The 26,099-nt window shown below is 39.1% G+C and overlaps 1 protein-coding gene across 13 annotated transcripts in view; it reads right to left on the reverse strand.

The window, feature by feature from the left end:
• Positions 1-26,099, reverse strand: part of NKAIN3 (sodium/potassium transporting ATPase interacting 3) — a 372,374-nt gene that overhangs the window by 182,234 nt on the left and 164,041 nt on the right. For all 13 annotated transcript variants that reach the window (XM_083823885.1, XM_083823888.1, XM_083823886.1 and 10 more), the window contains one exon: positions 7,453-7,590. In XM_083823885.1, coding sequence (XP_083680011.1) covers positions 7,453-7,590 — 138 coding nt within the window. The remainder of the gene's footprint in view (positions 1-7,452; positions 7,591-26,099) is intronic.

Genomic DNA, 26,099 nt, shown 5'->3' on the forward strand with positions numbered 1-26,099 from the left:
GCAATTCCATGGACAAGTCTGAACTACGCAGGCAAAACCTATCTGTTTTACAGTCAGGACCTGCTCAGTTACTTATCCACTTGACAATTACTGAAGGAGAAGTGATGATTCAAAGCCAATGTGTACCTCGAAATCCAGCTATTGTGTAAGAAAGAGGCTCCTCCAATACTCACTGAAGAGCAGGAATATAAATATAGGCTCTGTTTTGTTTAAGTACATGTTATATAATTACATATTCAGTAATTAGTCCTACATAATTTTTATAAGTAAGAAAGTTATTCTTCACACTTAAAAGCACAGCTTTTTGATCTTGCAAGTAGCATATTTTTTCCTCGTATAGCATCATAGATGCTTAAGGAAGACTGCATTAATAGAAAACTTTTAAGAAAGCAAAAGCAAGAAAGCAACATTAGGAAATAGCAGAATTCTAGTTATACATGCTATCTTAGTTTTTCTCTTTGTGGCTGTGTAATACAATGCAAACATCAGTTAAATCATTAGATATATACATATAATTATTTGAGAGGATCCTACCTTACTCACTCACTGAACAGCTAACTCAACACTTCATTTCTCTTTGTCGCTCAGACCCTGCTCTGAAGACATTAATTTCCTCATGAGGTTTTCTAAGATGCTCATCGCTGTAATGTTAGAACTGCACAAACATTAACTAATTTATTTTATGTTATATGGGAATGATACAGCTCTCAGAATGCAAATGATGTTCTGATACATGCAGAGATTACATTCAGAAGTACTCGTACATTATAGGCATCCAATTTGAGATGCTTAAGGCTTCATTTTTCAGAACACTTGGGTTTATACAGAGCTTTACAATCTCAGTGTTCAGCTCCCAGAGGCTGAGTGCTCAGCATGTGTGCAAATCAGACCACAAGGTCTCCAGTCAAGAACCCAGAACACAAGGGGAAAACAAAGCATGCGAGAAGTTTGGTTTGAGCGACTTACTTTGTGTCAAAAAAGGTTTCACAGGTTGAGAGCAGAGATAAAATTCAGCTACCCATAACTGCCTTCATAGCAAAAGCAGTCCTTTATTCCTGCAGTCACATGCTTCATTGTTCCCATGTCTTTTGTTTTCTGCAAATCAAGTTTGTATTCTATAGCTTTCATCACCAGAAAACAGCAAAATGTCTGTCCTTTCTATTGAAAGTGAGGTGCCACTACAAAAACATTGGTATGCATCCATGCAGCTCAAAACTGCAAATATATAAAAGGATACCATTAAGATTTTACAGGCTAGCTTTAATAATAGCTTTCCTTAACTTTTTTTTTGTGTTCACAAAAATTTATAATACTTTCTGAACATTATGTGTATGTGTGTAATTTTTTATGTATATACACTTTCAAAGTTTAAAACAACTTGTAACAATATCCCATGATGTGGTATCAGACTAACACCTGCTTAGGTCACTAAAAGAGGAATAACTTACAGATCCATTACAAAAACCTCCACTTTGAACTAGTGGAAAAATTGACTGCAGTGCTGGTTTGTTCTCCTCTATGTGAAGGGACAACAGGCAGGGGAGTGTGTCATGCGAGGTATCAAGACAGTTGCTGTCAGTGGAGGAGTGGTCAGCCTGAAACATCAGGTCCACACTGATTCACAGGGTTCATTTCCCTCCTGAGACACCTCACTTAATCTGTTCCATGACCTGAGCTACCATTCAACCTCTCCTGCCCCATGTCCTGAACGCTACCCAGATGGTCCCGCTTTGTCTGCACACTCTTATCCCACCCACATCCAGCCTCTCCTGCCCCAGTTCTTTGGCCAGCCCCATTCAGTTCCTCCCAGGCCCATCTGGTCTCATGCTCAGCATCAAAATCCTTCCTGTATCTGTCAGGAAGAAGGGATTTTTCACATAAGTTGAAGTAATAGGGGGAGTTGTATTTTGTTTTATTTTTTATTTTATAGTCCACATCATGCACTACCTAAAAGTCATGTGGATATTATCGCCTAACAGGTGCCTCCTTCTGAAAAGGAGCTGTTTTCTCCCCAGGATGCACTGTATGCTTTCTTACTTTTGGACTTTTGCCCTAGAGATTGTATACTGTATGGGGTGAGGTAGTATTTGTTGTCCTGTAAGTTATGCAGAGAGAGTACTCCCTAAACATTACAGGTTAAATTACTCTTCATCCCAGGAGGTTCCTTTCAGATCCCCTTTCTTAATGCCATGCTCCTTGTAACAGAGGTATTCCTACACCTCTTTTGACTCTACAGGCCATTTGCATATTGAAAGTGTTGCAGGAATACCTTTCGTAAACCAGTGAAATATAACCACTTCCTGAGTTAAACCTTTGCTATTGGATGGGCACAATGTCACAAACAGAAAGGGTTGAGGACAGTTGTGAAGGACGGCTTGTTAAATTGAAAGGTAAGAGAGAAAAGGGAAATGTCTAAGTCTGAATATTACAAGGGTTGTGGGATAACTTTAGCTTTAATGAATAATCTCAGCACCTCTTCTGACGTAGCATCTTGGCATTAGCAGAAATGAATGTTGGCTCAGGGGTGCTTCAAGGGAAAGGCAGCAACTACTGAATCATCAGATCTTCTTCTACTAGTACCTGGCTATGCCTCAGATGCACCAGTACTTGCACAGCCCTGCTTAGCCGTATTTGTGGATGACAAGGAAAGTGGCATAAATCAACATGATGGAACAGTAACAACTCAGGACTTACAGAAAGGGTATTCAAGGAATAATTCTGGATGTCTAAATATTTCACGTGTTTTGAAACAGTAAGTCTTTGTACAGCATTTGCTTGAATACTGTGTAAAGCAGTCCTGTATACTGTCCAGCCTTCTTTTTTTTTTTTTTTTTAGAGAAACTGCTTATTCAGGTGTAGAGATTGCCTACATATCATATTATTTATTGGAATAAATTAAGGCAAGTAAAGAAGTAAAGAAGAGATTTATTCTTTATATTCCCCCTATATGAGTGCATTATTTTCATCTCTCACTGTTCATTAATACATTCATGTTCAGCTTTGGGCTAGGTTTGTGCAATTTTATCTATATGACTCATTGTTCAGAAAGCTTTTGAAGTCCCATATCAGAAATAGAAAGAGGGAAAAGAAGACAACTTCAACAAGTATCCTATCATCATCTTTAATCAATTTTAACAGCTTGAAAATCTTGCTGGTGATAGCAAGTTCTATCAAAAAAAGGAAAAGCATGCACGGGGAAATGGATCACAGCAAAGCTCTGGAACTGTGTGACCAGTGTATCACACTGTAGTTAGAATTCAGAATTAGCTGTTTTTTCTTCTTTGCAAATGTTTGTTGTGTAAGTTTCAGATGAGCCAATATAGGAAAATTAAGAATCAGCTCAGCATTTTTATGTCTCCTGGGAACTTTCCACTGATTTAATTCAGCCACAAAATATCCAAGTACTGAAAATAACACAACTGCTTAGTGACAGGACAAATTGTTCACAAGAATTGATCTATATTGGAAATTAACATAAAAACTATTAAAAATAATTATTGTATTTAAACTAATTAGGGCATTTGGAGTTAATGCTATTTCTCTCTCTCTCTCTGTGTTTCGTAAGCTGCTCTGAGGACTCAGAATTTTACATATGAGCAAGTGAAATTCCAGATTTATTTCAGAATGACCATTGTTATAGTCCTGTATCCCAAGGCCGGTAGACTAAGAATGTCAGACATGACCTTTATCTACTTGGAATGACAATTGTATTTGACAGTGATGCTTCATGAGTCAACCATTGTGTTGCAGTTCTCAGTCCAAATTTCATAAAACTCAAACTATAAGCAAAACTCTTTATTTTTTTTTATTCAGACTTTTACTTCACAGTGTTTATACTGCTGTCAAATAAATTTCTACAGCTTATGTAGTTATTAAATGCTAGTGTTAAACTAGCAAGCTTGGGTTTAATGACAGTGGGAAGGGCAGCATCCAGCTGCTTTTGAGTTTATTCAGCTTCTATTGCAGCCCTCACTGAGCGTGATGGCTCCAGGTACGTGCACCAAAAGCCTTTTCAGTTGTGTCTGCAGAACACTCTCATATTTGACTACAGTATAGATGTGTTTCAAGTTATGGTCCTATGTGTAACACATTTGTTCACTTACTTTCCCATCCCTGGCTTATTTTAAAGTTTGAGCAGAGAACATGTCATACTTAGCATAGAACAGCAAAGTGAAAGCTTTTGTGTAACTTCTTTAGTCAGGGAAGCCTTCAGTCACAGCCTTCATCATACAGAAAATACATTAAAGATCTCTTTAGGACAAAACAGGGTCAGGGTCCATAGAGCAGGTCAGCCCAACTGAAGGTCCCTATAGAAGTATGATAGAATATCATAGGGACAATTTGTGGACACATGCATCAGATCAATTTTCTGTAGACAGTTTACAGAAGTAAACTGTTGTATCTGACATGATTTTTCATTACTTCAATTTTTTGAATTCTGATGAAATCAGATGCACTAGCAAAGATGATTTCCAGGGAAGTCTTAAGGAAAAAATAATGGATACTAAGAATACTTTTCTTGAAGTATTTGATTACTCTTCCAATTAACCAGAAACTTCAGTAATCAGAATACATAAAAGAATGTGTCACAATATTTCTTTGGCCAAACCCACAGAACCAAACTCTCACTCTGGTGTGGGATGCCAACCATGAACATATCCAGGGGCTTAGATGTGGCTGAAAGTACAGATATGGACTTGGAAACCCATAAAGCTTCTCAGTGAATTTAGAGCACAATTCACTACTCAGTCTGGCTAGGAATCTTGCTGCACTCTGTGTTCAAGTTACATTGAAATTCAGATTGCTGGTGAAGATTTGCATTAAATAGACTTTACACTTGAAGCCAGTGGTAAAAGTTTACTGCTGTAATGGGTGGAACATGATTTCATAGGGTTTCAGAACCAGGGAGGCAGTCTGTGTCCTTCCCTAGGACAGATGCCTTCAGATTCCTTTTTGTCTTGGAGAAGACAGCCTAACGCTGGCACTCACAGGGGTCTTTGCTGTCCACATCACGCATTTCTTTAGGGCTTCTGAGGACAGCTGTTGGAAAAGCCAGAGGAAGCACAGCTTCTGGGAAACATGTTATTGGAAGATCCTCAGGCTATAGCTCAATGAGCACTTTAAGCTGGTGTAAGCCTGCACTGCTGCAGAAGAAATCAATGCACTTGTCCCCCTCCTCTGACTGCTTGTTCCCATTTCCCCTCTCCCACCTCCTCCCTTCTGCTGGAGCAAGCCTTATAGTGAAACAAGTCAGAGAGCTGACCTGCGCTTAAATTAACACCACAAAAGAAAGCGGTTGTTTTTCGGCTGAATCTGTTCTAGTTTGATAATTTATCAAGTGGCTGAAGTGACTCTTGTGCTGGTGCAAAAGAAGGATCAGCACAGGGACTAAAAGAAGCAGCTGAGCAAAGGGAGGATTACAGTTTATGGGGGTTTGAGGCATTCGCTGACTTCAGCCTGAGGGTGAAGCTAAACAAAGAGGCTGAGCTGACAGGTTTGTAGCTAACAATAAGGGCAGCCTTGCATCTCCTTCCTTCCGTGATGCCTCCACACTGTTGTTCATGACTGTGCAGTCCCAATCCCCATCTTATGCTGGCCCTGGCACCAACTGGGAACTTCACAGACCGAATTCAGTTCACTGAACTAGCAAAATACTCTCCAGTTTTTGCTGGGTTATTTTTCTTTTAGCTAAGGAGTGGAACTGTCTCACCAAAGGGTCTGGTAAACATCTGCCAGAACTGGTGGAGGAGCTTTGGAGAAGTATTCAGCCAGGTAGAAGAAAATGGGGAACAGGGAAGCATGTAAGACACCCCTTCTGCTGATTTTGAGCTGTGAGACAGGTACTAGACAGCCTGTGCACTTTCACTCTTCAGACTTCATCATTTGGCTCAGACTATTCCTACTTCACTGGGAATCTTTCATTAGTAGGAATGGAAACTGCTGTAAAGTCTTGATCTTCCCAAGTAATGAGTATGCACAATAGCATTAACCCCTGAAATATATGCTTACATCAGAATGTAAGTTCAGTTAAATGTGAGGAAAAAGTATCTTGGTGGAATGTTTCTTTAATTACCAAGCTTTAAACCTCTACTTCAAAATACTTTGATATTGTCTAAAATGTTCATTTACATTTGAAAAATATACAAGCAGTCAACATCAGTTGTGCTTCATTCTGACAGCAAAAGCAGAGCTTCCACCACTGAACAGCAGAGCTGAACCTGAGGGACAAGAGATTTGTGTTGTTGCACTTCAGACACCAATTTCTTATGTAATTTTACAGATGCTTGCCCTCACTTGCTTCCATTGTCTTATGTATAAAATGAAGAACATGAAGCAGAAAGGTGAGTGATCAATACATGGATGCTGCTCAGTTCTCCAGTGACAGGTATCAGATAAAAGTGCTATTATTTACATCAATCCATTTTCAATTATTTATAGTCAGCTTGTGAAATTTAGCTAATGTGAGTGTAAAGAACCTCAACATTACCTTGAGTACAGTTTTTGTTTACATTTAAGACATAAAGAAGAATTACAGGATTTCAGGCTTGACTAGAAAAGATGAAGCCTTTTAAACACTGTTTTAATGAGCCTTTCCTAGCAGACATTTATTTCAGTCTTGTGAGGAAAGAAAAAACAAACAAACAAACCAACAAAAAAAACCCACAACAACTTTAGCCTCTTAAAATCCATTACTGGCAACACAACTGAAATGTTCCAGACACAGACAATGCCAGGTGAAAATGTAATAATCATCCATTAAGAAGAGGCAGGGGGGGAGCAAAAGGGATATTTCTGATGGCTGTTCCTTCACAGCTTTGAAAGTTGTTGGGTTTTTTATTATTACTATTATTTCTGGCTATGTTGTGAACATAGGAAGAAGTCTGTGAAGTTCCAAGTTACAAGAATCAGAGATAATTCACAACAATTTGGGGTCAAGGTGGTAAATACACATTTTGGCAGGTCAAGTTATAGTTATATGTAAGTAAGAGCGAGATGTCTTTGTAACCTTTGGGTCAAATTGCTTCTCCCCATTTAAGAGGAAGATGTAGCCAAATATGACCTATTCCTTTTTTTTTTTTTTTTTGATGGCCATTGATTCTGTTTTTCTATTGCAAAGTGAACAACATTTTTACCTCTTTTCTTCATTTAATTTATATGTAACCTAATTGTAGATGTTCCCATGACCCATCCTGGTATTTAATTCTATAAACAATCTTACTAACAGCTTGTATCACTGTCATATTTTTGCAGCTCTTTCTCTAGGCTATCCATTCTTATAACTTCCAAAATTTCCGAAATGCCACTCACTAGTCCTCAATTTGCAAAAAGACATAGGACTCTGAACTTTCTACAGAAACAACATCCTGTGTTTTTAGGCCAAGAAAATTATGCATTGTAATGTGACAAGTTTTAAAACCAATTGCAAAAAAATATAATATAAATGAGACTTACCACAACTATATATCGAGGCCTAAACTGGATGGTTCCAAACAAACCCAAAATGACAACTATTATTTGTAGAAAATTGCCAAGGATAGGAGCCCATTGGAAACCAAGGAAGTCAAAGATCTGTCTCTCTAACGCTGCCAGCTGTAAGAAAACACATAAACAGAACATCCACTTTTTAATTACGGGTGACATAGTATACTTTTCACTTTTTGTTTGTTATTTGTACGAGGCTTCACCAGACTGAAATATTGCAAAATTCTGGAAACTGGAGTTCCTGGGTGTAGCCCTTGTTAGTGTTGTCAACATGCTGCTATCTGAAGATAGCTACTAGTCAGCATTCAGATCCCCTCAGAAGAATCCTAGATGTAGCTATGAGGATATATTCCTGGGAGTTCACTGATGCAGGAATTAAGGAAGCCTGCTGGAACTTTCTTGATTTAAGGATACAGGCTCTGAGAATGAATGGCTGTAGAAAAAGTTAGAAGACCTTGGAATAAGCTGCTCCAAAACTGAGGGCCAGATGGGCTACCTGCACGCTGGCAAAAGCTGCTAGGATACTTTGGACAACTGCAATTCAGAAAGACACAGAAGCAGCCTAATGGCTCTCTCCCCGCAAACCACATTGTATTTTGGGAATGGATTATTATAGGCGTAGAAATGAAGGAAGCTAAGAAGCATCATCCTTCACCCTTGCATAAGCATGTGCTTCTTAGGTGTTTCTGCACTTCTGAACATATAAATAAACAAATAAATAAATAAATAAAATAAAATAAAATAAAATAAAATAAAATAAAAAGCCAGATAAATAATTCTCTTCTTGCCCAGCTCCTCCAACAATTGCTGACCATTTCCGCAGTAATCTCAACTTCATGCTTACAAACCCATTTTCTACTCATTCTAGATAATCCAGCCTATTGTTCTAAAGACACTAAACCCAGAGCTTTCCTGGCAGCATACTTGTTCAAGTTTAAACTTGGTTCAATATTTTTCTAGCCACAGCAAGACCTTTTCTGAGCAGCTAAACAGAACCCTACTGAGCAACAACTGAGTTTCTGTACTTGTCAGAATTTATTACACTTCTGCTTGATTTTACTACATTGTTACAAACTCTAAAATTTACTGAAATATGCACTTAAAATATTTATAACTGAGACAGATGGAGTAAGCATGGCCCTACGAATACCAATCAAAGTATTATCATATGTGGGTATTTGACATAAAACATTACGTTCTATTCATAATGGCCTGATTCAGTCTTCACTTACAAGATGGGGCTATGTGTAGCTGAGAGCAGAATACATCCTTTCTGTACAAAAAATCGCTCCTTATCTAAGTCATGAAATCAGGAGTCTCTATGCTGAGGTTAATAAATATAATAAATCTAAACAATTAAATTAACAAAGGTTAAACCATAAACTTGGTGCAGCTCCTCTGCAATCAGGAAAGTTTCTCTGATCTTTATCAGCTAAACATCTGGCCGGGTATACATAAATAAAAAATTATCACACAATAGACTATTAAAATAATATTATCCTCCTGGATGTGTGGGATGCTCATCTCATTCTTTTGGTGCGGTAGGTAAGGGAAAACCTCAGAAGGAACACCACTCACATGTGAGAAAGCTGCTGGCTTATGTGGCATTAGCTCTCTACCTTGCTTTTGCCTACTTCCCACTCTGTCCTCTCTTCTATTAACTTGTTGTTCTGTACCATCTTAATTATTATTTTTCCCTTGGTATGGAATATAACTGCAGAAGTCAATGTCCAAATCCAGAAAAACGGCATATTTATATGGACCTCAGGTGGAATTTTAGTTGTGTAAAATCCTAACAGTGTAGTTGTCACCTACACAAAAAGTATGTGGTCTTTCTAACAACAGTGACCCTGGTGTTATCCTCACCATGTTTTCGCCTTGTAGTAGATTCAGGGACATTCAGTAGCTTCATCATAATAGTGACCTAGTTGGCACTTCACTAGCAGAGCCTCAGAATCACTTGTTTTTCTACCACTCTCCAATGCCTTCCTTCAGGCAATTCAGATGATCTCATCTTGGGAATACTCCTGCCTGTAGCTTCCCTAAACCACAGGATGCATCACACAGTTTAGTACAAGGGTGCCCCAATTCCCATGTGAGGTGATAGAGAGTTTCAAAAACTCTTTGGCAGAATCCAGTGTTTAAGGTTATTAGCAACAACATACCAAGACTCCTGTCCTATATCATAAGGGGATATCGCAGAAGATATTTATGATATCATAAATATCATGATATCAGAGCCAGAGCAATTCCTACCACTGCAAGGGGAGATCTTTTGGGATCAGCAAAGCACTCAAATAATTCACTGACTATAATTTTTCAGAGACAATATATCTTCCTTCTGGATCCACAACATTACCAACTAAGTAGGGGATGGACCATGTTATGAAGGAGATGCTGGTAAATCTGATGAAACTGCACCTGGATGTCTGAGTTGTACCAAAGACTCTTTCAGAGTCTGCATCTGGAACAGCCCGAGTCAATTAGTTGACAGATGTACTCAAAATTTATTATTAGACCTCTGTGAAAATCAGATTCAAACCTGCTCATCAACCACCTTTGTCCTGATATTCATTCAAACTCTCATGTAGCAAAGCCTACGTTTTCACCTGCACCAATGAATTGAGCATGTCATGTAATGCTCCCAGCACTGAAGGCAGCTGGCTTAGGATTGCCCCCCTGCCTCCAAGGAAGAGTCCTTGGCTCTGAAACAGGCAAGCTGTGCAAACTATTCATATCTACCTACTCAGAATGGTCCCTTGGGCATTGGTGCACTGCCTGGGCAGACAACTGGTCACAATCAGCTCACTTAACATGAGGGAGGACTCTTAACAGCTCACTTGCACCCCCAGTGGTATGTCACTGTCTGGCTTCTTCCCCTGGCATATCCGGAACACCTAGAGCAGTCTGAGAGCCAAAACCCTGAAGCACAGATATGAACGAAGTTGTTTAGTATGTGCCCCGTCTTAGGAGCAATCTCTCAGAGATACCTGGAGCAGTGCCTTAAATTCCTGGAAGACTCAGTGCTGTAATGGCAGCAAACAGCCTCTACACTTTGCCAACAGGCCCATGTTAACAGGTTTGGTACTCAGCTCATGCCTAAACTGGATCAGAAACACAGTTTGCCTTCATGTGTCCATCTCTGGTATCTGCCAAGCAAGGTCAGAGCTACACCTGCCAGGACTGGGCTCCCATAAAATTGGGCAGTGGCCAGAAGCACCTTCCCAACTGGAGTTCTACAGATGTGTGTATGCACCTTAGGCATTTGCACACATACAAAAAAATAATTAGCCTTTTTATTGGCTACTGTGATAAAGGCATCCACCATAAATGCAGAGAAATGTTCAATTTCTTCTCCTCCCATCTACAAAGATATCCATTCCTCTCCCACCTCCTATCCACTACGATCCCCAGGGGGGGAGCTTCTTCCTGAAACAATGTCACTAGCCAAATAAAATAAAATAAAATATTAAAAATTAACATTTATTGAGACCAAAAGAGAGCACAAGCAGAAATGGGAGTTTATAGCCTACTGCTTAGGGCACTTATCTAGCATTGGGAAAGTTGCTTGTATTTCTTGCCTGCAGGGCTCTTTATTTTTATATACAGTGGCAGCACGTAAAGCACAGGAGTCCTGGGAGCAGGATGCTGAATATATAGCAACATTTCTTCCCCACTAACAAGTGCTTTCACCATTGGGTTATGCAGTAAGATTTGCCTGTGCAGCTAGGTCTCATTTATTTTGTTCATGTTGCCAACACAGAGTAATTTGTCTCATCCCTAAAACCTTCAGAATACATTAGTGGGGAAAAAAAAATCTAGAGAAAAGAAAGAGGTAGAGGCATGTGGGTCCTGCTCAAATTACTATCCTATTCTTAGTTACAAAATCTTGCAGACAGCACAGATAGAAGTTAAAAAAAATAACAATTCATCATAATGGTAGAGGAAATATATTTACTTCTGGCTTCTTTATACCATGAGCAATATCCACTAATAGAGATAACATATATATGTCGCTGTTCTTATTTCTACTTTTTCACCCGAAAGAATCCCCAAGCAGAGGTGAAGGACACAGGCTTTTTAGCTCTGTATAAATGACAAAAAAGCAGACCCTAACCCAGAGTATGATTAAGGTAATTAATTGCACCAAAATCAACAGAATAAAAGGAGGGAAACAGGTATCTGTGCACAATTTCAGACTGCTTTTCTCAAAGAGTTACTTTACCCAAAGAATTTCTGTTTTCAACCCCATTTTCAGATTATTCTGAGAAAATCCAAAACAGATAAACCTTGAAGGCAAGACAGATGTATCCAAAATTTGTTGGCTCAACTTATCCCAATAACAGAAGATTAGATTCTACAAATCAGAAGGGCAGAGGAGCTCAAGGCAAAATGGGGTATGCTTGATGTGACTGAAGTAATTTGGGGGTTTGCTGCTTACCAGAAGGAGATAAGGAGGTCATATCACTTCCTTAAGAGGCACGTGTTGGTAGAGGCTGGCACCTTCACTACTAGTGACATCTCAGACAACAAAGTTTAGGAGTTTCCATCAAAAATTGTTGTTTGATATTGTTACTTAGTGCTTAGCATAAAAGCGGAAACTCCAGATTTTTCTTGCAAACAAAAGAAGAGGGTTTCAATTTCGGAAAATTAAATACTGGAGGTCGTGAGAATTTTTAAAATTATATCAAAGTTAATAGGAAATGCCATTTTTTTATCATAACAACACTTGGAAAAGGAAAGGTAATACTTCTTACTATTGCTGCCAAGAGACTGCTTTGTTATTTAGTCATCATCAGCATTGACAATCTTGTAATGTAAAGTGCTCAACTCAGGAGACCAGCACTAGCAGTAAAATGCTCTAGTGGGGCTCTACCAGATCACTTAATGAAGATGTGCCACATTTTTCCTGTTCTTTTACCTCTTTGTTTTACTAAGTCTATCAAACATTCCCTGTGTCCCTTCTTCTGTAGAGTGCAAGGAGAAAGTACTAAACTGCAAGATTGGGCAGCATTAAAATCACACAGGCTGAACTTTCTCTCAACATGTCAAAGTCCTTTTTTGTTAAGAGCAGCAAAAAGGTAAAGTGAGCTAATCTTTTTGAATTTTAAATTTCTCCACCTGGGTGGATCAACCAGATTATCCATGCAGCACATTTGGGACACCTCGAACAGACAAAATGTGGCAGCTGTAGCCTCAATGCCCCTATGGTGAAGCAGTAACAAAATGAACATGAGGCAATGATCAGCAATGCTACATAGCATGTACATAAAGAAATCACCAAGATGCTCCTAGTCAACAGACAGATCAAAAAACGCTTTTGAGATCAGGCTCCAACAAATACCCCTATGGAATGAAGTCCTTTTCCAAATGCTCAGGTCCTATTATACTTCAAAATACATTTCAGCAGCTGTCTGAGTGATGAGCCAGCACAGCAGAGTTCCAAAGTCAACATTTCAAAGTAAGTGTAAAAACTCAATTTCCTGTTCTGTCAGAAACTCTGTGGATAACCCTCAGTTTTATATTTTAATCAAAAAGCTTTTGTATAAAGGACACGTTATTTTGAGATGAATAAACATTCATACATCCATACAAATAGATACATTCAGAATGGAGGGAGTCACTGAATCAAGAAAAAATAGGTTTCATACGTAACAGATCATTTTAGACAAGAAAAGTCTTTAAAATGGCTTAATACAAACATAGAAATATAAAATGGCTTCATATAAAAATAAAAGGTTAATGATATATAGAAATATCTGCAAACTTGATACCCTATAAATTACAGAGTTTACAAAGTTGGGAAAGTATAACATACTCTGCACTTGACATTAAAAATCTGCTTCAGTTTGTCATGTCAAACAATGCCCAGAAATAATAACTAGAAAATTATCCATTCTATACCTAACAAACTTATATTCAAGAAATCTAAGTGCAACCATGAAATTAAATACTTAACAACTACATTAATGTATAACTATAGTTTTGAAATCTTTTCTGAAATAAAAATTATTACAAGAACTACGACTAATACCCACACAAATTAATGTGACTTCCCAAATGGACACTATTCCTCAAGCTTTCAAAAAATGAAATAGTGTACAAAAAATGGTGAATCCAAAAATTATAGTCTGGAGCACTCATATTCTATGTCCAAGTCAGGAATTATCCAAGCCATTTGAATTATGCATGTAAGACTTAGTGCTGGCTCATGCTACTAATAATTATCACAGGAGAAGTGCCAGGGCACAGCTCATCATACATACTAACTAGTGGTTCTAAGGATAAAGATGTTTTCTCCAAAACTCTCTGCTTCATCTTATTACCATCAATTTAATCTGTGGCTTTAGAAAGACAGTTTCTAGGACTTGAGGAATCTCTGAGGACTGTTGCTCCCTTTACAATTACCACTATTTTCCACAGCCAACGTGGTACTCTGAATTACAGACAGAATGGCTGAGGTTGGAAGGGACCTCTGGAAGCACTTGGTTCAAGCCCCCCTGCAGAAGCAGGGCCACCCAGAGCAGGCTGCCCAGGACCATATCCAGGCAGCTTTTGAAGGTCTCCAAGAAGGGAGACTCCACAAACTCTCTGGGCAACCTGTGCCAGTGCTCCGTCACCTGCACAGTAACAAAGTGCATCCTGATGTTCAGAGGCATCCTCCTGGAGGCAATGTTATGGCATATGCAGGACATGGAGGTGATCCGGGACAGCCAGCATCGCTTCAACAAGGGCAAATTGTGCCTGACCAATCTGGTGGCCTTCAATGATGGAGTAACTGCCTAAGTTGACAAGGGAAGACTGACAGATGTCATCTACTTGGACTTCTGTAAGGCCTTTGACACAGTCCCGCATGATATCCTAATCTCTGAATCAGAAAGATGGATTTGAAGGGTGGACCATCTGGTGGATAAGGAATTGGCTCGATGGCTGCACATAGAGAGTAGTGGTTAATGGTTCTCTGTCCAGGTGGAGACCAATGATGAGCAGTGTCCCTCAGGGGTCAGCCTTGGGACCAGTACTTTTCAATATTTTCATCAATGACATAGACGATGGTTAAAGGGCTGGAGCACCTCTCCTATGAGAGAAAGACTGAGAGACTTGGGATGTTGAGCCTGGAGAAGAGAAGGCTCCGGGGAGACCTCATTGTGGCCTTCCAATACTTAAAGGGATCTTATAAAAAGGGTGGAGAAGGACTCTTTATTTGGGTAGATAATGACAGCAGCAGCTCTTCAAGAACTGCTCCCACATGGCTCCGTACCACGGGGTCCATCCCCCAGGAGCAAACTGCCCCAGCACAGGTCCCCCACAGGTGGCAGCTCCCCCCAGACCCCCTGCTCCTGCGTGGGCTCCTCTCCACGGGCTGCAGCTCCGGCCCGGGGCCTGCTCCTGCGGGGGCTCTCCATGGGCCGCAGCCTCCTCCAGGCCACATCCACCTGCTCCACCGGGGGCTCCTCCACGGGCTGCAGCGTGGAGATCTGCTCCGTGTGGGACCCGTGGGCTGCAGGGGGACAGCCTGCTCCACCAGGGGCCTCTCCACAGGCCGCAGGGGAACTGCTGCTGCCTGCCTGGAGCACGTCCTGCCCTCCTGCTGCACTGACCTTGGGGGCTGCAGGGCTGCTTCTCATCCCTCTCTCCCAGCTGCTGTTGTGCAGCATTTTTTTCCCGTCTTAAATATGCTCTCCCAGAGGTGCAAACAACCTCATTTATTGGCTTGGCTCTGGGTAATGGCAGGTCCCTCTGAAGCTGGCTGAAACTGGCCCCTTAGCTAACATGGGGCAGCTTCTGGACACTGCACAGAGGGCACCCCTGCTGCCTCCTGCTACCAAAACCTTGCCACGTAAACCCAATACACAGGGAAAAATAACACAAAGACACTAGCAAGAAAGTCTTGATAAAACAGCAGTGTTGGAGAGCAAAATACTTACTTACCAAATAATAAAATCCAGAATTTCTAACAGAGAACTAATGGGGGATGCAAGAGATAGGCTAAAAAAGTAAAAACTTGCATTAAAGGCTCACTGGTAAGGCATAACACTCTTTTATACAGACCTTACACTCTCGCTGTAACTTCAGGAATTTCCTGATATGTTTGACTACAGTAAGAAGGAACATAAGATTTAACATGAGAAAAATGTCAAGTTTGTATTGGAGGGGAGAAAATTTAAATTTGAAGTGGAAGGGTGGTGTCAGATGATCACTCTTGACTGAAATACGCTGTTTAGGAAGTTACTGTCCCTCAGCTAAAGGTTACAGCTTCCTTAGTGGTGACTTAACACCTTTCAATAGAGGCTTCATCACCAAAGATGAGTATAGTATGTATTGCAAAGAAATGTTAAAATCTTACTTAAATCACTTCTTTATACCTTTAGCAACAGTTAAAGCAACCATCTGACCACAGAGGGGATTCCCATTATATTTTTAATGATCTCAATTCACTTGTCTAGGTGAAATACTAGCTTTGGGGTGATTTTAAGATAGTAAGCCCTTATAAAACCTCACTAAATACATTTATAAGATTATGTGGCATGAAGGTTATTGAATTTCAAGGAAGGTTCGAAGTAAATCACTGATGTTTATAGTACGTTGAGTTTCATGTAGCAAAACAACAACAACAACAACAAAAAAGCTGCTAGCTTTCTGACAAGTAGTTGTCAAAAATAAGCCTGATGATCTAATATTAAAAGTACCTTCACATTGTTAGTCAGATAGGTAATGGGCTGTCTTTTGGATAGCAGCAAGAGTGGATAAAAGATAATGCAAAAGAAATATATGGCATTGTTGCTGAAAGAGCTTAGTAAAAGAGAAGTAGCAAAGGTTAGTGAAAGCCAAAGCACAGAAACAAAGAGAAGAAAGGCAGGTATAAGAAAAGTCCTTTTGAAGAGATTCTGTGTTGCCTTTCAACAGTGAAGATTATTCCTTTTCATCAACTATTCAATTCATATGGATCATATGGAAAATATTCAGAACTAGGTAACGGTCTTTCCATCATTCTTGTAAGTGCTTTAGTGAATGAGTGCATTAGAGGAGGATGGTAGCGATAGCACATAAAATTGCAGGAAAAAAAAAATCGTATTTGGGCAAAATAATTCAAAATAGTTTTGGAAAAAAAATGTTAGTCAACAATACTCCACCAGTAGTTCTTTGAGAACTGCTTAAGGAAAAAGGCAGGTAAGTAGAGAACAGTATATACTTACTCCTTTTTGAAAGCTAACACACTGTACTAATTTCTCAAAAACAGCCACCACTAAACGACTGGCAAACAACTGATATCATCTGAAAATTCAGTCCACAGTGTAAAAAGGAGAGGCAGTAAATGGCAGATCTTAGAAATCTGTAAAAGTAACTGTCAGATAATGAAAGGGTTCTCTTTCTTAGCTCATTTTTGCCACATCTTAACAAATGTTGTTTTTTTTTAACAGCATGGTTTAACATTATCAGACACAAATCCAAATGTAATTCTTGAAGAAAAATGTTGTGTGTATTCACCAAACTGAGTCCAAATCTCCAATTTTGACTCAGACAATATTCCTGCAGAAGTCAACAGGAGCTTTGACTGCATCAAGACTGCAGGACCTGGCTCAGAAAGGCAACGGTACATTATTTAAGAATTTCATCAGCATAAAAGGAAGAGTCTGACATTATTTTTCTGCAGGGTCACCTGACTGCAGTGATATAAAAGGCGGCATCAAGCAGTCCCATTTCCCAGAGCACTATAGATGCTAGTGTGATATACCCAAGGCTGACTACTACATCTGTACCAAACAAACACTGTAAAAGTACAGTTGCAGTCTATGGGTAGCCAAGATCGGGAAGAAGCCAGCTATCGCAGTAAAACCTCATAGCGCCAACTTGTTACAGCACAGTGATTTAAGATTGAATTTCAACCCTCCATTGAAGCTGTAACTGATCCCCAAACACTACAGTCAAGCCCCTTGGCTGGATGACTTGTACACTCCTACAACCAGCTGGAATGAATGTGCTTATAATGGCATTTAAGACTCCCTTGGTTGATTATTTAAATGCCAGCACACATACAGCAAAAGACAGCCTAAGAGATGGTTATAATTTAAAGACCCTTAAAGATTTCAGTCATTTTATGAATGATGAAGTTCATGGCAAAAGGTACCAGAAAAAGTGGAAAAGCAAATAAAAATATACCTTCTTTGTATTTATACCAAGCTGCATAGGCTGGAGCTTTAATCCAAAAGAACGGCTTTATTTGTCACACCATTGTAACCCTGGATATCCTTAAATCCCAACTTCTCATAAATGTAGGTTGTTACTTATTTTCAATTTTTCATTTATTTGCACATTCAAACAAATCCAGTAGATCTATGTAGCTTTAAAGGCTTCCTGAGTTGCTGCTTACAAAATTGTGAAGTAAAGCAGCTACTGACAAACCAACAACAGTGAAAAAACATATTTATTGTTACTTTGAATTCTTAAGGCATAGAGGAGGTAACCAATGATAATGGCACTTGATAGCAGTGATGCCAACAGCCCTAGATTGATTCTAGATTCTGATGACAATGGTATCCAGCCAAAATTAAAAATATAAATAAATAAATAAAAAGAAGAAACAAGAAAGAAAAAGAAAGAAGCTTGGAAGCACTTGCTGAAGGATCTGTACCAACATGTACCTACATCTGTACCCCAGCATGAACAGACAGACAGACTGTGAGTGTATGAAGGGAGAGAGGCTGTGGGATGGGCATCCAGACTGCAATGCATGAGTCAAATTGAAATCCCTGTAATGTGTATAAAACAGTATTTAGGGCCTCTAGTAGATGCATGGCATGCTTATTTTGGCAAAGTAACAATCCCCTTGTCTTATAAAATACGCCTAGTAGTATTTAATGCCCTATATACCCTTGGGTTTTAATGCGGCCTCCAAAAGAAGACAGAAATTCAACCAGGTGGAGCTCTGTTTAGATGGGTAAGGAAGACACATGTTCAGAATTCAGGAGTCAGACAGAGGTCAATTTGGTCAAGGTCCAAGTTTAACCGACTCAGATTTTTTGATATGCGTTTTAGCATAAAATATCGAGTGGCACAAACTAGCTTATGGCAAGTTTTGTGAAACGTATGGTTGCCCACAGGATGGTGAATTTTCTGTTAGGCTTTAGGATTGTGGTTCCAAAGAGACAGGATATCCTAAATCATCAACTCTCTTCAGATAAAAATGAAGTATTAAACCAGGCAGCAAAGTAATAAAAATCATGTGCTGTCTCTTCCTCCTAACATAAGACACAGAATAGAGTTTATTCCCACAGTTGGGAGGAGTAACTTTTCCTGTCTTTCCCCAGAAAAATTCTGTCTAGTGCCTCTCTCAGGTCCCAGCAATGCAGAAATAGAAAACAAACAAACAAACAAACAAAAACATGCGTGCAGCTGCTTCGACTCCCCAAATGCACACAGGAAAAAGGAGCAGTTTTGTACACACTCAGAAGTCTAACAACATGACTGAAGATTTTGGTGGCTACGTTGCAGTTCATTCTTATATTATCAAACACCAGGTTCAAGCAAACTAGAAAAGGATTGTGGATCCTTTGACTTCTTCATTGCATATGGGTTAGATGAGAAAACTCTCTGATAATAGACTGCTTCCCGTTGCCACATAAAATAGAAGTTTTTTTTTTTTTTCTAGTTTACAGCATAGCAACAATATCCCTCAGCCTCATGAGTTATTTGGCCAAGAAGACAGATTGTTGTCAGGATAGAGTAAGTACATGCTCCAGCATGTTGAAAAGGCTGTTGCTTTTTCTTTTCTTTGATGAGAGGAAAAGATATTTAGGGAGTACTGAATCTACCTCAGTCTCTTCAGTAGTCTTCTTTACTGTTGTCTTTTTCTTCTCCCTTCAGAGCGCTGCCTCATCCCCACAGGCAGACCAGCTCACCTCCATGAGGCTAGACAAATGAGATTGTTCATGATATTGTAATTGAGCAAGTCAATTTACACTGTTGTTAGGAAGGTAAACTGAAGTAAATGAACCTAAGGCAGAAGCATTTAGAGCAGATGTCCAGGGCATTGTTTGAAAAATAATAAATTCAAAACTGTTCTTTGTTCAATCTTCTGTATAATCAAGAACACTTAATGCTTCCAGCATCCATTCCACTTAATGCCTGCTGTCTGCTGAAATCCTGCAAACTCTCAGAACATACTGGAGGATCTGGACTGGCATTTACCAGCTTGGATCTTCTAATTTTTATGGACCCAGTCAACTTGCTGGAAGTAGGCCACCAATTTTTTGTGGCATGTCCTTTGCACTAAATCTTTTTTTTTTTTTTTTCCTTTCTTTCCTTTCTTTCAAGTATCAAACTTTAATATCAAATATCTGATCCTGCAGCCTGGACACATATACAACATCCCATGAGCATCTTCCTGCCAGGTGCTATCAACAAAAAATAGGGCAACTGTTTTCTTTTTCCTTTTCTAACCTCTCCCACTAAGGGAAAGAAAACGATAGGACTGAATAGCAGCATGACAAATTATTTTGACCCCATGTTATCTAAAGTAATTTATCACAAAGTTTATCATATGAAAAACTTCCAATAGGGGGCTATATTTTAGAAAGCATTCTTCAGATCCTTCTGTGAGGAACAGAACAAGATGTGTGTGTACTAAATTCATGGAAATATGAATTACAGGTTTATTGAAGAACTGGGAAGAGAAATGTGTTATGTTAATGCCCAAATTCGTGTCAGTGGCTGACATGTTAATCATGTTACTTTGCTACTTTAGAAATAAGAATGCTGAAGAGCCCTTAAAGTGTATGTAAAAAGCAGATTTCAATGAAATTTGCCTATAAAGGTGCTACTGTGTGCCATTTCAATACATTCATAGGGCAGGGAAGTAAGCTTAATCATGTATAAACAGACCATATTCTCCTGAACAGGGAGTGTCTTGTATATAGCATATAAATTGGTACATTAAAAGGCATTTACGGCTCATATAGACATGTAAGAACATTCCTATTAAAAATAATGGGAGGTCTGAGGTTCAAACATGGAAGAACATAACTACAGTTAGAAGTGGGTGACAACACAGCACTATCCTGCTATAAGTCTTGCCTTTTATATTTATTCTGAGATCTGGCCATTCTCTTGTAGAAATAATACCCAAAATTTCCAGTGATTTTGTATCATTCATGTTGAATGGAGAATTAAATTCTCAAAGTGTATATATACATATACACTCACATATATCGTTTCCAAGAAATCTGTCAACAAAAGCAGGGAACAGCATGTACACTGTACAAATCTAGGTCCTAAATATGAAAGTGCCCTGCCATAAGGATGGTATCTTCTGCTGAGTGCAGGACTCTGCAAAGCCACTGATTGGTGACTCTGGAAAACGCTGCAAGATTCATTGTGATAGAGCTACAGGGGACTAAAAGATTGTCTTTTGGGTCATCAAAGCCCATTCCATGCTATCAAAAGCAATTCAACTCTATTACTGCTTTTAAGAATTCTTTAGGTGATATCTGAACTAGCTTGTTCCCACTACCTTTCTGGAATGCAGTTCCAAAATGACATATCTTTCAAAGTCCTATATGCTGCACCTGCTTCACCTTGAATTCATCTTTCTTGAACATCCTTGGTCAGAATCATCTTAGCTGTGCAGATGAATTTTCATTTGTACCTTTTTCTTTGAAAATATCTATTTTCATTTGCTATCAAATAAAAATATCTCAACTTTGGCTTGGAATTAACTGATCATCCATAGTTTATAAGAGAGTGACAGATGAATTACCATCTGAATGAAAAAAAGAGTATTTAGGAGCAGGGATATTATCTTTCAGGGGCATTTTGAAACTAAATTATATATAAAGAACTAAAAAATTTTGTCATATGTGACCGTTTTTGGACCTCTTTCATAAAATAAGTGTTCCAATTGTTTAATCTTAATGTTTCCAGTCTACAGACCTTATTTAATTTCTCAGTGATTTGCTTCCATTTGTCTCATTATTTCCATTTAATCCTCCGACTTCTGATTTTTCTCCCTCAAATGATCTCTCCTTGACAAACAACACTAATTTAGCAGTTGTTCTGCTGTGTTCCTAAAAAGTTTATCTAGCCTTGTGCCTGCAAACCACACATATAGCAATTATCTCCCTTTACTTTTTCCTGCTGCTCTCCACTAGTTCCACTGCTGGTATTTTAGTATGCACTACAAAAAGAAGATAGCTAGTGATATTCAGTGGAGCTCTTCATTTATCTCAGCAGTATTCTCTCTATTTATCCCATCAGTCAAATCTTCTCCAGCAGTCCTTTTGTCTGTTCCTAATCTCAGCCAGCAAACAGAAGTACCCAAGCTTGTCAACTGCCTCTCAAAATGACTGGAACATAAAAAACAAGTTGAGGAAAGCAGGGGGACTACCACAATGTCATGAAATACACCAGCGCTGCTCAAAGGATAGAAATAATTATCTAGAGATGCTCAGTAAGACTACACAGGCAGTAAGACTACACAGGCAAATGGGAAGAGTGACTGAAGTCATGCAATGTAATAGATACCCATGGTACAAAATTTCTCCTTTGCATTTCAGTGTACTGATCCCTGATCTCAGATGTTTGTAAAATTCCCAAAATACTTGTCAGTGCATCACCAGAAAGGGTGTTTGTGTAAACACTATATATGTTACATTCAAAAACAACTGACGTAAGAATGCAACAGCCCTAATTAGCTGTAAAATGCCACAATTTTGTGCAGCTCTTTTCTGAGCTGCAAATACTGTAACGGCCAGATCATTTTCATTGCATAGGCCATTTATGGATAACAAAAGTACTAGAGCCACTGTGCTGCATAAGGGAGACCTTATAAACAGCTTTAGACATGATCTTCACCTTAACGGCTGCTGTGCAAATACCTCTAGAATATGATCTGTAACTGCACGAAGTGCCCCACAGGAAGAACAAAGAGATTAGATCATTTTACAGAAGACCAGTGTAAAGTTAATGCATAGATTCTACCTGAGTGCTAGCAGGGCAAAAATGCTTCACAGAATGGTTGAGGTTGGAAGGAACATCTGGAGGTCATCTGGTCCAACTCTCTGCTCAAGCAGAGCCACCCAGAGCAGGTAGCCGAGGGACACACCCAGGTGGCTTTTGAAGGTCTCCAAGGACAGAGACTCCACAACCTCTGCAGACAACCTGCAACAGTGCTCAGTAACCTGCACAGCAAAAAAGTGTTTTTTTTCAGTGCCTCTCAGTATGTAATTTCTAGTGAATTCAGTAATGTGCTATGACAGCAACCATGGAAAAGGGGTAACTTTGTGCAAACATAAGAAACTCCAAGGCATGTTTCTCTCATCAAAAGAAGCTATTTTTCTTGTTGTGGCAGACCCGAAGGACTAAATCAGGATCAAACTCACAAACTTGAGCAAGTTACTATTTCATAAGGGGGACAAAAGGAGATGATAACAAGAAGATAGGACAAGTTTGGGGCAAAGGCTCTGGAAAAAACTCATTCTCAGCAGTTTTTCCGGAGACGTTACGGGGGTTGTTGAGAAACGTATGAGTTACAGGACCACATAAATGAATGGTAAGTGTGCCAAAGGCTAGAGCTGCCCAAACTTACCTGCAGCTTCATAAGATAAAAAGAGATCTTCATAATGCAACTAGAGCACAACAGCACTATGCAATTTCCTCTATAAAATCATGATGTTAACTTAACTGAAATGAATGTCAGATGAATCAGAATCTGATTAGAGAAACTTGCACTGAAGAAAAGTGTAAAAATAACCAATCGATTGATCAGTGAATTAAATGTAAGGTAAGGATTGAGAAACAAATATACCTCAAGCATCTGCAGAGGAAGACAGTATTGCTGGCTCCATGTTTGGAAAAAAAAAAAATAAGGCTGGGAACAGCAGCTGCTACTAGAAATCTCTTGCATTGCCTATCCCAGAAGGCTACTATTGGAACTGTAGGCCATGGTGACTTTTGGACAGTATTATCTAGGGATATTTATTACACAACTGTTGAAGTTCATGTTAATGACAGCCCATGCAGCTGAAACACTGCAATGCCTCGTCTCCTCCATGAACAGGGAATTAAGCATGTCTTAGAACACCGACTTTCCCTAGTCTTCTGCAAGAGAGGCTCACCTGCATTTAGTTTACAGTGCTAGAAAATATTCCAAACTGCCCAGCTGAATTGTGATGCTGCAGAGATTACCTCTACAAAACCAGACTTTACTAAATCTTATATACTTCAAGACTTTCAAGAAGTGTTACTATTTATATGATGGCAGATTTTGGTCACTGTGGCACAAAATTTCAGTATTATGACTTGATTCATAATTCATAAGTAAATAACTAAATAAGTCAGAAGATTCCAAACTCTTATTTGAGCACAATACTAGCAGTGATAAAATGTGATGAGTAAAATTATGTCTACTAAATAGGTATATTTCATCGTTAGTGTAGTATTTGTTTGAAGGTCTTACTGCTATGAAAGTGATTCTAAAAACTAGTGAAAAAAATCTTTAAAAAGACCAAGCTGATAAGTATGTTATTTGCCTTCCTTCCTTATTCACATTTTATCTATGAAAAATAGCTGGATTAGTACAAAATGTGAAGGGAAGCCTTTAATCCCAGAAAAAAGACCTGCTGCAGACCTTCTGCCTCATTTAATTTTACTGCGCAAGTTCAGAAAGGGAAGACTGCAGAGGGAAAACGTAATGCTAGGTATCACTGTGAATACCAGTAACCACATTAACCAGTCACACGCTCATATATCCATTGGATTTCAGTCACTGTAGGGATATTTATTCCAGCTTCATCTCTCTGGTGAGAGACACCTGTTTTCAGCAGGGCTAAGCAATCAGTCAGTGACACAGTTTTCGGACTCCAGGGAAGGCAAGCTGTAATCTCTATTCTTATCGTAGCTGGGAAAGGCATAAAGACAAGGCACTGTTGTGGAGCTTGCCTTATCTGATGCCATGGCAAGAAATGATAAACATTCATTATCTTGCAGGAGCTCCCAAAAAAAAAAAACCACCACACCATAAGAAGAGAAGCCTCTTTAATCCAGTGATTCAGCAGATGGAGTAATATGGAGGAAACTGATACAATGAAAACCTGCTTATTTCTTTTTATGAGGCATGCTTCCATATCTCTGTTGTCTCACCTCCTTTATCATTTCAGGGTTGGAAGGGCTGCAGACATGTTTATTCTTGGTTCCTCCTGAACTGGCATGTCTCTTGTCTTGGTTTGCCGTAATGACTTCTTTGCAGGCTCACACATCTCTTTCGGGACATGGTGCCCACTGAATCTACAGATCTATTTTACACTTCTTCATGGCCAACTGTATGTCTCCCACACACTCTACTGTAAACTCATCATGACAATGATTGTTGCATATTTGCATCAGCTGGGGTATGTTCTGCCACCTGGTGCACTGGATATTTCTAATGGACTCCTAGAATTTGAGATAAACCATGCACACCTTAAACTGCTGGTCACTTTATGTTTACCAGCAAGTCTGGATTCCAAAAATGCACAGAAAATACATCATATAAACTATATTTTGCTATTTAATGCTCAAAAAAGGATAAACAGATTTATTTGGAAATATGCCAAAAGGTGGACACTTTTGCCATTATATTTATACCTTACAGACCCTTTATTCCTGGTCTCAATTAAGGGTTGATGCCTATCTGTTCTGCTGTATGACTGTTTGGGAAATAAATAGCAATGATGAGTGTTAATGACGTGCCTGTACTTTCACTGAAGAACTAAAGCAAACCATAGGACATGGGACAGATCCAGTTTGCTTTCTGTGCCAGCTCTGCACTCTGCTGCCTCTCCATTCCTTACTCCTACTCCTTCCAGGAGAGAAGCTGGGAACAAGAAGCAGTCTTATGCTCAAAGCAGTCTGCATAGTGTGCTAGGAAGGGATAAATTTTTTCTTACTGTAATTCTTTGGTAAAATTAGTTAAACAATAATGCTTTTTGATTGCACATGGACAGTATATTAACATAAGCTTTTTGTAAAATCTGACTCTCAATCTGCAAAACATCCCTGTTTGTTTATCACACTGTCTCCCTAAAAATCTGACCACTGTTACAGACAGTAGATTACCTAAGTATTTGCTCTGATACAGTATGACCGTTTTTATGTTATTAAATGTTTTCAAATTCCTGGGAGTAATTTATTGCAATTCATCTCTACTTCCAAGGCTACACAACTCGATAAAATGAATAAAATATCAAGCTTTATCTGTCTTACAAGTACTAACCAAACACATTGAGAAGCCTGTCATCACTTCCTTCATTCTCCACCATAAACTCTTCATATTCCCTTCTTTATAATGTATTCTTCTATAAAAGTCTGGAAACTGCTGCTTCATCTGAAACACCCTTTATATTCAGATGGAAGCACGTGAAGTATTTATGCAGAAAATAGCTAGTTTTACCTACACTGGTTAAGGACAAAATCCAAATTCACTTTCTCAAATGTAATTCAGCTTGGTCATGGTTTACTTTTTTATCTGTGTGGGCACTGTACTGTTAAACAGAAGTGGGCCAGGGAGTGGCTAGAGCAGTGGCGCCTGACTGTCCACATTGTCCAGCTCTGTCTGTTGGCACCTCCATCCAGCTCTTTTCAAA

This window comes from Anser anser (assembly GCF_964211835.1).
Source record: "Anser anser genome assembly, chromosome: 2".
Classification (NCBI taxonomy): Eukaryota; Metazoa; Chordata; class Aves; order Anseriformes; family Anatidae; genus Anser; species Anser anser.